Source organism: Fistularia commersonii, chromosome 21 (assembly GCF_037954325.1).
Source record: "Fistularia commersonii isolate RoL2024-O1a breed Wild chromosome 21, RoL_Fcom_v1.0, whole genome shotgun sequence".
Taxonomy (NCBI): domain Eukaryota; kingdom Metazoa; phylum Chordata; class Actinopteri; order Syngnathiformes; family Fistulariidae; genus Fistularia; species Fistularia commersonii.
The window spans coordinates 7,346,116-7,361,378 of NC_141304.1; the positions used below are offsets into that span (position 1 = coordinate 7,346,116).

The following is a 15,263-nucleotide window of genomic DNA, read 5'->3' on the forward strand; positions in this document are numbered from 1 at the left end:
CAATTTTTCACAAATGGCCAGTGGGAGTTTTTGCACTATTATTATTTCTTTACTGCCATCATTACACACAAACTCATCACAGTATATTTAGAAGCCTTTGTGGGATACTTGCAGACATACAGTAACTAAAACATCCACCAATCTCACCAGTTTTTGTCTGTTTTTAAATGGCAGGAGAAAAATATTTTGCAACATTTGTTTTCCAGACTTCTAAAAACCATACGCAACCTTTTAATTACAGTTGTCAAAATTTTGCTTTTAAAATTATCCCTTTCTCATAAACTGAATAAGCACAATGGTAGTATTTTGCTGAAGGTTTAAGTGTCATTTCTCCTCTTCTAAGCACTCTTCTGTTTCATTCTAGCCCAAGGTGTTATTTAGCTCTAAAAAGAAATTATGTTGTATTTTTGTGTTTGTTTCAGTTCAACTGTAAACAAATGGGTGCTGTGGCTGCAAGAGCACTGCTGCCCCTCCTCAGGCACTTCTCCATTGTGCATAGTAATACAGCTCTTGAGAGTGCACTCTCCCTTATTACCAAACTAACTAGAGAAGGGCCTTGAAAGACCATTGTGCCACACATTTTGTCAATAAAAAGATCTGTAGAGATCTTTGAGTGCTGTAATCACCAGCCCACAAATACTCTGCTTTTTGTAAGTCACTTAGGGTATGGGTGGGACATAAATCTGCCGCTTTTTAAATGATCAGCTCTTGGAATTCTATAATGTGATGAATTTGAGCTATTCCCGAACACTGTTTTAAGTAGTTTGATGTTAAGTAAGGTCCTTGTCCAATCTGTTATTCACTAAATATACAGGATTTTAATGTTAATATTACATGCTGAAATGTTCAAACTGGCCAATTTGAGATGGTTTTCAGAGGAAAAATGTGATGACAAAAACAACTTACAAACAATAGCACATACTACAACTCTGAAATTATTTCCCTCAATTATTTCCCTTTTTCTTTCACAAAGTCACCAAGCAAAACCATTTTGATTTCATCATCACATCTTGTGCTTTGCCTCTTCAACTGACAACATCGGTTTTAAAGTAAGGAACAGCATTGGAAACATCCCCTTCTTTCCTAGTACAAGCTTAATTCAACGTTTCACACCAGCTTACCACTGACAACAGTGGTAAGTTGAATAAACAGTCAGATATAGGTTTGCTTTGATTTGACCGGTTGTATTACTTGGACATTCTTTCTCAGCACATCTGAATTTCTGATAATTACACCAGGCGTTACACTAGTCACAGGAGAACATTGACTTGGAGCAGAATAGGATTTTTTTTATAGTGCCATTATAATTGTTTTGGAGACATGTAAACTTATAAAAAAAGAAAATAGAAAGAAATATTTATGAATCTATAGCCTGATATCTGCATGATATCTGTGTCTATCTGTGGTATCTGTTGTATATGTTTCTCATTTCCTGCTTGTTTATTTGCACATAACCTTTTTTATTGTTCATATGCCAAGGCTAATGTGTTGGCCTGAGCTTTATCTTTTGCCCTACTTCATTTGTTGCTGTTGAAGTAAGTGAAAGCCTAGAACTATTTCCCTGGAAATTACCAATTTCTTTCCCACATGTGCCTCTCCTAATATGGTGGATTTGTGTGTCGACATTGTCTGCTGTCACTTTAAGTGAATTACACCCTCTGTTGATCAGCTTGAACAGCAGCGATAATCACGGAGACCAGTCCAGAATACACAAGTGTGAAGGCAAGGTTGCTGGCATTTTTTTTAATTGCCACACCATAATGATTAACCAGTATTGTTATGCTGTTTGACTAGGGTCTGGAAAGATGGATGGCCTGCAATGCTATCTATTCTCAGGGAGTCAAGTCCTTGGCATCACTGTGGTTCACTGCTGCTTAAATTAACACTAAGCTGGAGGGCAAGATTTCTGGTTCTTCTCCAACTTGATTTCTTCCCTGTTTGGGAAAAAAAAATCAAATATGCAAGTAATACTCTTCTCCTTGTGGTTGCCCTTTACTGAGAAATGTGTATATTTTTTGATGTGCATAAAAATGTGTCTCTTCTTGTATGTTGTTTTTTTTTTCTTTAGGTGGAAGCTTAATGGCACGGAAATCAGTCCGAAATCTAGATCTCACTACAGTCTATCTGGAGGCAACCTCAGAATCAGCCATCTGAACAAAGACCATGATGCAGGAACGTATCAGTGCCTCGCCTCCAACTCTTTTGGGACCATCATCAGCCGAGAGGCCAGTCTAACCTTTGCATGTGAGTCCTTTTCTCCGTTTTGTATCTTGGGCACACTAAAGAAGATTCTTAGCCTCTGCTGAAGAGGACTAAAGGATGACTCACTCACAAAGTTTCTAATTCACATCCTCTATATTGACAATTGATCAGTCATATATGTGGTGTAGAACAAACAACCCGTATGTATATATGTATATATACATATATATCAATATATTATACATATATATATATATATATATATATATGTATACACACACATATATATATATATATATATATATATATATACACACACACACATATATATATACACACACACACATATATACACACACACACACACATATATATATATATATATATATATATATATATATATATACATATAGTGGGGAGAACAATTATTTGATACACTGCCAATTTTTCAGCTTTTCCCACTTGCAAAGCTTTTAGAGGTCTGTCATATTTGTCATATGCACTGTGAGAAACAGAATCTAAAACAAAAATCCAGAAAAACACATTGTATGATTTTAAGTCATTACTTTCCATTTTATTGCATGACATAAGTATTTGACCACCTATTCACCAGTAAGAATTGCATCTCTTACAGACCTATCAGTTCTTTAAGAAGCCCTTTTGTTCTCCACTCATTACCTGTATTAACTGCACCAGTTTGAACTGGTTACCTGTATAAAAGACGCCTGTCTACACACTCAGACAAACAAACTCCAACCTCTGCAAAATGGCCAAAGAGACCGGGAAGCAGTGTAAGGACATCAGGGATAAAATTGGAGACCTGCACAGGGCTGGGATGGACTACAGGACAATGGGCAAGTAGATTGGTGAGAACACAACAACTGCTGGTACAATTATTAGAAAAAGGAAGCAGTTCAAGATGATGGTCAATCTCCCTCGGTCTCGGGCTCCATGCAAGATTTCACCTTGAGGAGCATCAATGATCATGAGGAAGGTGAGGGGTCAGCCAAGAAGTCCACGGCTGGACCTGGTCAATGACCTGAAGAGAGCTGGGTCCACAGTCTCAAAGAAAATATTAGTAACAGATTACGCCATCATGGATTAAAATCCTACAGCACATGCAAGGTCTTCCCTCCGCAAGCCAGCGCATGTCCAGGCCCATCTGAAATTAGCGAATGACTTTCTGGATGATCCAGAGGAGGAATGTAAGACGGTCATGTGGTCTGATCAGACAAAAATAGAGCTTTTTGGTCTAAACTTAACTCGCCGTATTTGGCGGAAGAAGTAGGATGAGTACAACCCCAAGAACACCATCCCAACTATGAAACAAAGAGATGGAAACATCATTCTTTGGGAATTCTTTTCTGTACAGGGGACAGGAATACTGCACCATGTAGCGCAAGTTCTTGTCCAGCAACCTCCTGTAACCAGTAAAGCCTTGAAGATGGGTCGTGGCTGGGTCCACCAGCATGACAACAACCTGAAACACACAACCAGGGCAACTGAGGAGTGGCTCCGTAAGAAGCGTCTTAAGGTCCTGGAGTGGCCTAGCCAGTCTCCAGACCTGAACCCAATATAAATCTTTGGAGGGAGCTGAAAGTCCATATTGCCCAGCGACTGCTCCAAAACCTGAAGGATCTCGAGAAGATCTGTATGGAGGAGTGGTCCTAAATCCCTGCTGCAGCGTCTGCAAACCTGATCAAGAACTGCAGGAAATGTCTGATCTCTGTAATTGCCAACAAAGGGTTCTGTACCAAATATTAAAGTCTGTCTTTGTGATGTAGCAAATACTTATGTTGTGCAATAAAAAGTAAATTACCGGGAATTACTTGAAAATCATACAATGTAGTTTTCTTGATTTTTTCATTGATCCTGTCACTAACAGTTGAAGAATACCTATGATAAAAATTATAGACCTCGCATGCTATGAAATTGAGAAAAGCTGAAAAATCAACAGTGTATCGTATACTCGTTCTGCCCACTGTATACATACATACACAGCATTTTAAGATATCTTCATGAAGTTTTGTTGACTCTTTATACAGCAAGAATCACAAGTTGAAAGCCTTATAAGAAGTTGGAAGCTGGTCCTTGTTTATTTAATTTTTTTGTTTTTTTGTCTTTTGATATTGACCATTGGGACATTCATTAGAATATTGACCACAGATATTTGCACGCAGTTGCTGACAAAGAGCAAGCAAATACCTTGCTTGTTTTCCTCAGTAATGTAAGCTTACTAATGGCCCACAATGTTGTTTTCATAAGCAGTTTTTTAGTTTAGTTTATTTTTTAAAAAGTTTATTAGGACAGTGTACAATTACATTAAGCACAGAGGCAGAGATGTTTGTACCAGATTGTAGCTCATAGCTAATTTCCCTCTGTAGTCCTGGGAAGACAATAAAAATATAAAACTGTACAAATAGACAATATATATAAAATATACAAATAGGCAATAAAATAACTATACAAAATATAAAAAGGCAATAAAATAAGTTAAACCCAAGTTGAAAGTTTTATTGTTGTGATATTGTTGTGATATTATTAGTTTGGTTATCTGGGGGCCATCAGATATAACCCTTCTGGGTAACATCTGATGGGGAAATACCCGTCTGGTATTGTTAGTGTGAGCATGTTTGGTGCTCCAGAATCCATTTTTTAATGCCCCGTGCAAAGGTTTAAAAATCAGTCATGCTCTTTTGATTGTCTGGAAGCCCATTCCATTCTTTGATGGCTTTATAGGAAAAGGCAGATTGAGAAAAGGCAGACTTTCTTTTAACAGCATTGCAGTCTCCTCTAGACAACAATCTTAACACTGGACTTGTGAGTTGGGAGTGAGGCTTGATGTAGGTCGCGTAGCCAAGGTGATGTAGGCTTGATGTTAGCTAACTCCTTGTATTTGAAAAGAACAATACCAGAATGTTAGGAATGACAAAGTCAAAAAAAGAACAAGAAACAAAAAACAGTTCTTCTCAGCCACAAAATAATGCTGAAACCGTTTATTTCTCAACAAAATGTACCATCATTCTATTTTAGCAGTGCTGCTCAGGTGGCAAGAGCTCTTGTCTTGGGACCAAATGTACCTGGTTCTTTTTGCAAGTTCCTCCTAGCCTTTGGTAGTGTTGTTCAGCAAGACACTGCAAAGTGGCTGCCTGCTCCTCATGGTCCATCCATGATGGGAGACATGCAATGGTCAAATGTAACTGATGTTTCACTGTTTTCTTAATGTAAAAAAAAAAAAAAAAAAAAATTAAGATATTCATAGTCAAATCTTCTTTCGGCTTTTCCCTTCAGGGGTCGCAATAGCGAATCAACTTTCTCCATCTAAACCTATTCTCCGTATCCTTCTCTCTCACACCAACTACCTTCATATCCTCTCTCACTACATCTATAAATCTTCTCTTTGGTCTTCCTCTAGACCTCCTGCCTGGCAGCTCCAACTCCAGCATCCGTCTACCAATGTATTCTCTATCCCTCCTCTGTACATGACCCAACCATCTCAGTCTGGCTTCTCTGACCTTCTCTCCAAAACATCTAACATGTGCTGTTCCTCTGATAAACTCATTCCTGATCCTATCCATCCTGGTCACTCCCAAAGAGAACCTCAACATCTTCATCTCTGCAAACTCTAGTTCTGCCTGCTGTCTTTTGGTCATTGTAACAGTTTCTAGTCCATACAGCATCGCTGGCCTCCCCACTGTCTGGTACACCTTTCCTTTTATTCTGGCCGATAGTCTTCTATCACATAGTACCCCTGACACTTTTCACCACCCATTCCAACCTGCTTGTCAAATACTATGCTTGTTTTTTTGTTTTCATTTTAGGTTCTAAAAATAAGTTCCAACTTACATGATATGCATTTAGAGTCCAAGAAATAAGTTATTAAGTCAGGCCATATAAGTAGATCTGATTCCGCTTGAAATGTCATTACATCATGCAAATCCCACTGACGCCTAAGCTCTGATATACAGTTCAGAATCTGTGTATTCAGTGCAATCCATGCTTGAGTTGACATTCTCATTAGAGGCTCGAAGCAGCATCGTATCTGTTTGCTTTTTGACCCTGTTAGACAGCAAACTGGATGATAACAAGATGTATTTATTTATTTTAATATTTCCTGCATCACAACAATAGATGATTTCACAGATATTGATGAGTCTGACAGCCCGTGGATTGAGGAAGAAGGAAGTCAGTCGGTACTGACTATGTGGCAGATATCAGCCAAAACATAAATGACAACATTAACAAGTGAGTGATCCTCTGCTCGGATGAGATTCTGACATTCAGCGTTTGGAGACAAGGCCACCAATATGTCTCCAGGGGGATGTTTGAACCCCTTCACCTATGGAAAGCCAATCCACAACCCAATCCTCCTGGTGGATTTCCACAATGATAGGATGACAGTTCCATCAATTGTTGGGCTCTGACCTTACCAGCCTTCAGCTTCTGTGGTTGTCAGGGTGTACATGTATGACCGAGTGTCATCTATCTTCTTTATTACTCCTGGTATAGCTTAATTAACTACACATGATGATTGAATGGTGGAGGTTCAAGCAGATAATTTAAAGGGCAACTGGTATCACTGTAGAGTGTCATGTCATTCTTTATGAAAATATAAGGGATCTAAAACACATGCTCATCTGTTCACACATCTGTCCTTTAGTTACATGCAATATTTCAATTCATATATAATACTTGTCATAATTGAGAGCTGTGACCTTTTAAGTGGGAAATGTAATTCAACTCTGATTATGGCAGATCGCAGTCCTTGCTCTCACCACTAATATGACCACAGGCATTAGAAGCCTGTGTGTGTGTGTGTGTGTGTGTGTGTGTGTGTGTGTGTGTGTGTGTGTGTGTGTGTGTGTGTGTGTGTGTGTGTGTGTGTGTGTGTGTGTGTGTGTGTTACTGATTGTCTTGGACACATATATTTAATGATTGTGTGTGTGTGTGAATATGTCAGTATTGCTTTTTTTAACCTAATTTCATCAATTTATAAGTTTAAACATGCGTAAAGATTTACAAAGAGAAACACCCGAAGTTAACATCAAAAAAGTGTATTTATCAGATGTAAGGAGGAAAAAATCCTGTTGAAATTATCAAATGCGAACTTAGTTTTCTGCATAGTTAAAACTTGATGAATGTTTCATCTCTGTTCCTTTCAAAAGATAAAAACCACATGAGAGATGTACAACACACTATAAGACTGTTTCTAAACCTTGTTAATTTTTGCACCACCTTAATGACATACATATGTTCTGTCCGAATTCACAGCAGAAATAATCCCATAGCAAAAATCGCCATTAACTATTCAATTTTGACCAATCGTTGCAGTAGGCTATAGCTATATGGGGGATTATTTTCCCGTAAAGGTTTAGTTTTCCTGAGCTTTGCGCTACTTCTCTGACAAAAGTGGTCAACAACAAGAGAAGTATGCTTTCAGATATCATGGATAATGCAAAGGGGGGGAAAGAATATCAAAATAAAGACTGTCATAGAAAGACTACTATATTGTGACTTGCCTGTGCTTTATTTAATGTCAGTGTCCTGACTCTTAATTCCATTACACTGACTCGGTGAAAAGAGACTAATTTTATATTTATTTTTCTCCCACTTAAAGCTCTGCACTTTCATGCCCTGGAAACTGGGGCCAGCCTTCAAATTCCTTAGCTTTAAAAATGCTTTCAGGAGTTCAATGCCCGATAAGGTCAAAATGCAATAGTGAAGCACGAGTGTTTGAAAGAGTAATGAAAGGGGAATAAGCCTTTTAATTACAAGTCTTTTTTATGTTAAAAGGATCTTGAAATTTTCAACTAAAATATAGCTTCATACATTTTTTATGTGACCGAAGGTCGCTAATGTATTTATATGACGTTTGACACATGTATATAAAATTTAGTGTTTTACATTTTTTTCCAGTTTTCTTTTTTAAAGTATTTTTTAATAGAAAAGATATCAATCCAGCCATCCATCCATTATCTACCACTTATCCTGTATTTGGCATGGGTGTTAAGGTCATTGGACAAGAGGCGGGGTAGACCCTTGACCAGTTGCCAGTCTATCACAGAAGAAAAAAAAATTATAATAATTATCTAAACTGTTACTTTGAATTGCACTTGGTTCAGGAAATATTGTTCCGAGATTAGATCCAAAATTTGTGATGCTAAATAATTAACCATTACTTCTTTTATTGGTTGGGTTAGTTGCCTATAACAGTTAGTTGTCAGGTTTCTTATCTCATCAACAATCAGAGTTGTTGGTTTCACAATATATTTTCCCCTGTCACAGTGCCTGAAAATTCTGTGAAAAGCTGAAATTAAGTGGAATTATTCATTGAATTTGAGATTCAATAGAGGGTAAATGAGTTATTAATTGAAGTCTTAGCAACAAATCAAATGGGAACCAATTAGAACTGAAGATTTATTTGAGCCTTTAAACCATATCCTGCATTTTATACAACATATCCAAGCCACGATTTCTAAATTGTTACCTTTATCCATGTTTATTCCTACTGCCATGCCAGCTTACATCTGGTCTAGAAAGAGTCACATTCCCTACAGCACATATGATGTTTTAATAATTACATGAAGTAGAATTACAAATGTTTGGCTGCTGGATTGTAGAACGATGAAAAAAGATAATGATAAAACATAAATGAATAAATAGCCCTGACATAACAGATAAGTTAATATAAAGAAACTCATTTTGGAATCATCTTCAGAGGCTCATCTTCCAATGCACTTTCAACATTTTCTTCAGCTGTGTTTGTCAATTAAATGTCGATGAACATTTTTAGAGCTCAGATTCATACCTGATCCATCGCAAAATATCAACGAGACCAAAAACCTACATGGTTCATATTCTCTACATTTTACACATTGTTAGACAATTCAGCACCTGGTCGCCTTAGTATAGTAGTATAGTATCAGGCTGCTTCATTAAAAACCCTAATCAGCTCCAGAATCAGGGTCTATGCTATAGAGCATGAGCAAAACCTTCGACTTCATGGCAGTAAAAGCAAGGTCCTTTTAAAAATAACTAGATGAGGTCATTTTAAAGATACATGGGGACATAGTGTGTTTAAAAGAAAGGCTACTCGGCCTCTTCCGTTGTTGGCAGCCATCAGATTTTACACTTCTTTGCTTCAATGAACTATAACATTCCAAGCCTACTATTAGGTTATTGTATTTATTAAGGCAGCAGCATTATTTGAATTTAAACTCAAATAAATGTGGAAATAGGATTACAGGTAAATTTTTTATTAGACTTTTGATTTTTAATAAGAGTGATGCTCTTTGAAGTACTGCAATATAAAACATATCCGTCTTCAAATAAACACGATAAAAACGAAATTCCTTTTTCATAATCAAAATCAGAATTTGTTGTCTAATCAAACAATAACTTCCCTACCAGAAATCTGTTTGCTCAGCAGATATTAACTCTCCTTAATAATGTTGGCTCTGCAGAGAAGGAGAAAAAATAAAAGCTCAAAAAGACAGTGCTATCAGGCTGCTGCTAGTTCCACTTCCTTCTGGTCAAACACGCTCTCCTGCATCTTTCAAAGTGCTACCTTTTCTACAGCACCCATAAATTAGTAATTTGGTTGACTATGGGATGGGTTCACAAATTTGTTTCTCTGATGTGCTGACTGAGCAGTGAGGACATTATATGAATGTATGACCTCACTACACTGTCATAGATTCATTCTTTTGTCAAAAGAAAGTTCAAATGGAACAAAAGTCTAAGAGACTGAGGTTTAAATTAACTTTTGGTTAATGGCCAAAAAACATTTCAAATTTAGATGCGCTGACACCATGGTACATCCTTTGGCCATTAGTGCTGGGTGTCATAATAAACCAATCAACCATTGATTTAATAGTTTTTAAATTAGTTGTAGCTGGGAGGATAAGGTTACTGTAAGAATAATGAAAGTATGAAGAGGACAATCTTTCTCTCACACATCAAACCAATATAGCGGCACCAACGAGAGCAAATGAGCAAAGCCTTTTCATAGAACTTAATTGTTGAGCTTGTGTCAGATAAATTATCAGGCATGTTTCAGGTCAGGGAACAGAAGAACAAAAAATTGCATTTGTTGATTTTTTTTCCCTTACATACCCAAGCACATTCAAGTGAATTTGACTTTTGATAAGTTAATCAGGCATCGCTGCTCTTGGTAGCTTATCATTCCAACATGTTATTTATGTTGTTGAAATGTTGAGTAATTAATAACTCTTCAATGTGTTTCAAATTATTCTCTCATTCCAGTGTATACCATTGAATGTAATACAATTACCCATTTCCAACTTATACTCACAGAAGTAAAGAAACCTGGAGAAAGAATACATTTTTTCCAGGCTGGAAATATCCTTATTAGACTTGGCCATTTATATATATATTATTCTGTCAACAAAAGTAAATATGCCCTACAATGGAACCCAAAACTCCAATACAGCTCTTTGTTGACATTTGCTCCAAGCTTCCTTCAAGGTTATTCTTTGAAAGTGGCGGAAGTCCAAATACTTAAGCCTGTTCTTCTTGTTGTCACAAACTTTTGATGGATGATGGTACTTGTGGCAAGGGTTGTGGCTGTCTACCTCCTGAGGCAGGGATAACTGATGGGCAGTGGGTGCTTCCACTCAATACTGGCTGCCCTTGATCAACATGTCAATTGATTCTTTATCTGTGATTATGTAGATGTATACCCATAATTCATACTGATGAAAGGTTGGTTATTCAATAATATTATCACAGTGTTGGTCTCTGTCCTTAGTGGCTTCAGCTGGAAAGGAGGGATAATCTTTTACAGACTTTAACATTTTCATGAAGATTGGGCACAACTTAAGCCATCATATTTAGAATCACGATCTTGATTTGGTTATGTCTTTTTGAGTTTCTCCATGTTATTCCAGATTAATTTGATCTCCATGAAAGATGCAGAGTGATTCTTTGGTGTTTTGACATTTTTATTTTCTATGTTTTATTTTAATTTGATCTAACCAGTGTGGAAAGGTCTATGGAAGGGAGCATGTAATTAGGTGGATGTGGCAGCATGAGTCCACTTTTATGCTGTAATTGCCAATAGTTATTCACAGTCTTTATTGTCTTTTTTTAGCTCATCTAAGTTGCAAAGTAATTAAACTTATATGGGGTGAAAATTTTAAGGTAGGGCTTAACCTTTAATATGGTGAAGTATGAATAGTTAATTGAGATGCAAATAAACCATGTAGACTGCTGTTGTGAATGAGCTGACTATATTGAGTGAGATAACAAGGTGTAATGGGTGTACTTTATTTATTCATTTATTAATTTGGGTTATTGTTTTTTCTTATTTTATTTTTTGTTAAATCTGGAACACACCATTGTGGTATCACTCAAGAGGTCTTGGATTGCCAAGGCATCAATGTTCATCTATTTTTTGCATCAAAAGCAGCAACTGCAACAATCACTCGATTTAAACTCAAACTGAATCCAAAATCAGACTGAATCATTTTGAACAGATAACTTTTGTCATGTCCAATTGCAAGATTTACAGTTGAAAGAAAGGAAGAGAAGAACCGAAAATGTGTGTGTGTTTGTGTGTGCGTGTTATACATATACAGAGAGAGGGAGAGAATTCCAGGCATTATATGATAAAAAATATTGTTGTTGTTATTATCAGAATTAGCAGTGGTAATACTATTATCTTTGTCATTGTTTCATCCACTTATCCTGCACACAGGGTTGTGGATTGTCATTGTTAATAATGATAATAATGATAATGATAATAATGACGATGATAATAAAAATTAAAGCAATAGGGGCGGCACGGCGGCACAGTAGTTAGTGCTTCTGCCACACAACACAATATGACATGGTTCAATTGTGCAAGGGAGCTTGTCTGTGTGGTGTTTGCATGTTCTCTCTGTATGAAAAAATTGCCTTGATGTATAAATGAGCAATTGAGTATGTGGTCGTCTATATGTTGCCCTGCTGGCACCCTTAACCGGGCTGGTGGCTGGTCAAGAATGCACTCCACCTCTCGCCCCAATGACAGCTGGAATAGGCTCGAGCATCCCTTCCACTCTTAATGCATGATAAGCGTTCATTAATGAATGAATGAATAATCATAATATATTTTTGTTAAGGTCAGTTTGAGTATTCCATGAACAAAATGTCTTTGAGGAGTTGTAGATCAGCATGTTCTTCTATTGGGAGTATGATAAGTTATGCTGCCATTTAGCAGGGTTTTATGTCAGAAATGCGATAATAGGACTTATCTGGATCATTGTTTGTAATGTCAGCCCAGATTTGCAATAATAGATGCTAATGGAACTGGACTGGAGTTCGTGTTTACTCATTCCAAAGCTATAAATCATTATTAGTCTCTTCCTCTCACAAAATGACACAGAAGCTTAAAGTTTAATAAATTATGAAATACATATCAAAAACTATTTTGAATTTGAAAGTAGCCCCGGGGGTTTTCTGCTTTTTTTTTCCAGAGAAAATTTTAAAATATGCTCTTACAAGCAAATGGTCAGCCATTTTATTTTTATTTTTGAGCTAACAATGAACATGTGCGCAGCTGTGTGTTTTCATTAAAAAAAAAAAGCCCTTTGGTCATGCCCCCTTCAATAACCAATCCCCATGTCTGAGGCAACAGCCACACTTGGTGAATTTTTCTCTGATCCAACCCTTTCACAGTAATGTTTCTTTTGCTCCATTTTGGCTGCTGAGAGAGAAACGTGATTGTTCAGCGGTACAGCAGCATGCCTTAACCATTGAAGATACATCCATGTGAAAGTGAAATCACTTGCTTTAGTGAAGTAGACATTGCCACTTCACCAGTCATAGCAGCTTTGATCTCTTCCAAAAATAATGCCTTAAAATAGCATTTTGGAATAAATTCACTACCTTAGATGTCTTTCGGCCTCACCCTCTTTGTTCTATTGGCTCATTTTTGGGAGGGAGGTTTGGAAAGCTCTTTTATCTAACCTTCTATCATGCCTTGAGATGAAAGTAAGTGGCGGGGTCACTCAAAAACAAAGCTTTTTTTTTTTTCTATTTTTTGTGACCAGATTGCATAAAAAGTTATTTTGTTCATTTACTCAAGCTGTGTTTGATTAAGGCTGTCTCAGTACCCTTTGTGCTTCTGTGGATGGAAAAGGCACCAGTGTAGACTCAAAAATGCAGAGGTAAAATGAGAGCAGAGAAAATACTTAATCCTCATCAGCGATCTTTGATGAGCATCAGCCAGAGATGAAGCCGACCGACAACAGAAAAGTCAATTAGCCTTGCCTCAACATTAATCACCTTTGAGTGACAGGTGAGAGATAACCAGGCATATGGTGCTCCCTTAAAAGCTACTGAAAAGTAACAATTCGTAAAATATGACAAGCTATAAAGTTAAACTGCTTAATTTAAACAGGAACGCTCAAACGAATCCTACACAGATCATAAACCACAAAAGAAAAACCTTAAACTCACATCTTTAGACATCTTCTCTTTGCGTCTCAAGTCATTTTATAACCTGGTCGCCATCCTGCTCGCTCCTGCCAGGATCGGTGAGCCTTTATCACAGTTGAAAACCTAATTTGGAGGGAAAGTGATTTGCAGACTAAAAATAACCATTGACAGCAGATATGTCATTCCATCTATGGACTTCACTTGCATGCTCAATTATTCTGGTGTGGAGGGAGGCTTTTTTTTTTTTTTTTAACTAAGAAGCAGGGACATAAGTACCTAAATCAAATAAGTGGATTTACATACCATAAGCACTTTAATCCAACTCCTTTCTCACCAGGTTTGACAGTTGATAAATAATTCATGCATGTGATTCCGGACATAGGAAACAGACCTACAAGTAGAATTGCTTAGCATAATTGGTATATTATTGCGATATACACTTACTTGTCATTCAGGGCAAAGCTTTGACTGACATTCTGCATAACAGCAGACCTTGGCGATGCACAGCCTATGAATAGGGTAGGAAATCATACTTAAAAACGGCAATAGAAATAAAAGCTAACCACAGTAATAGAATGTTCACCTAAGCCTTTGCAATTGTTTCATATATTCTTTTTATTGAGGGGAAAAAAACATTTCAGGAATAGGAGAGTATTGTATGGGCTGTTACTTTGAATGGGTGCAAAATGTATCCATCCAAACAGATCAGATTGTTTTTGTTCAATTTACACAAGATAATAAAAGTCATTTCAAGACAAGATGTCTGTCAAGTCCTTTATAGGTGATGTAATCTGTAATCTGAAGGAGATGCATCCATCCATCCATTCATCCTTCTTCCCCCGCTTATCCGGAGTCGGGTCGCAAGGGTGGCAGCCGGAGCAGTGAGACCCACCCTTACAAAGGGGAGGGTGTGAATTTAGATCGACTAGTAAATTGGGAGATTCGCCTTCTGGCTCAGCTCCCTCTTCACCACGACAGACCACCTGTCAATCTCCTGCTCCATCCTTCCGTCACTCGAGAACAAGATCACAAAATACTTAAACTCCTCCACTTGGGGCAGAACCCAGAGTGCGCATTCCACCCATTTCTAGTTGAGCACCATGGTCTTGGATTCGGAAGTGCTGATCCTCATCCCGGCCGCTTGATCGGTTTTCATTGTTGTCAGTTGGACTACTCTCCTGGTCTGACCAGTAGGAGGTATGCATCTTAAATCTTCCCTGTGTGACATTAATACTATTCTCCAGTTTGAATTGAAGAATTACGTTTGTAAAGATGGTACTTGCTGTCCATTATCTGAATAAAGTTTTAAGACCTTTATGTAAAATTAGTTGCTTTGTGCATTATCTGAATTTTTCGCTCTGAGGGGTAATTGTGCTACTAGCTTCCATAAAAGAAAAGTGTTGTAGGAGAATTGAAACAAGTAAATGCAAGTGCAGAAACCACATGTGTGGTCATGAAAAAGAGAGCATAAAACAGATAGGAATGCAAAAACACATTTGTCTCTTTTGAAAGACTTTCATAACCTTAGAAGGTATCTTCAATCTTGAGAGAAGAAGATCACATCAGAATCCAACTTACCAGACATTAAGGAATTAATTTTACTTACAGGAATGAGCAGC

At 37.3% G+C, this 15,263-nt stretch overlaps 1 protein-coding gene across 2 annotated transcripts in view; it reads left to right on the plus strand.

Annotated features, from left to right (window-relative positions):
• Positions 1 to 15,263, plus strand: part of cntn4 (contactin 4) — a 176,299-nt gene that overhangs the window by 62,202 nt on the left and 98,834 nt on the right. For both annotated transcript variants that reach the window (XM_086167710.1, XM_086167712.1), the window contains exon 4: positions 2,069 to 2,244. In XM_086167710.1, the coding sequence (XP_086023836.1) occupies positions 2,069 to 2,244 (176 nt within the window). The remainder of the gene's footprint in view (positions 1 to 2,068; positions 2,245 to 15,263) is intronic.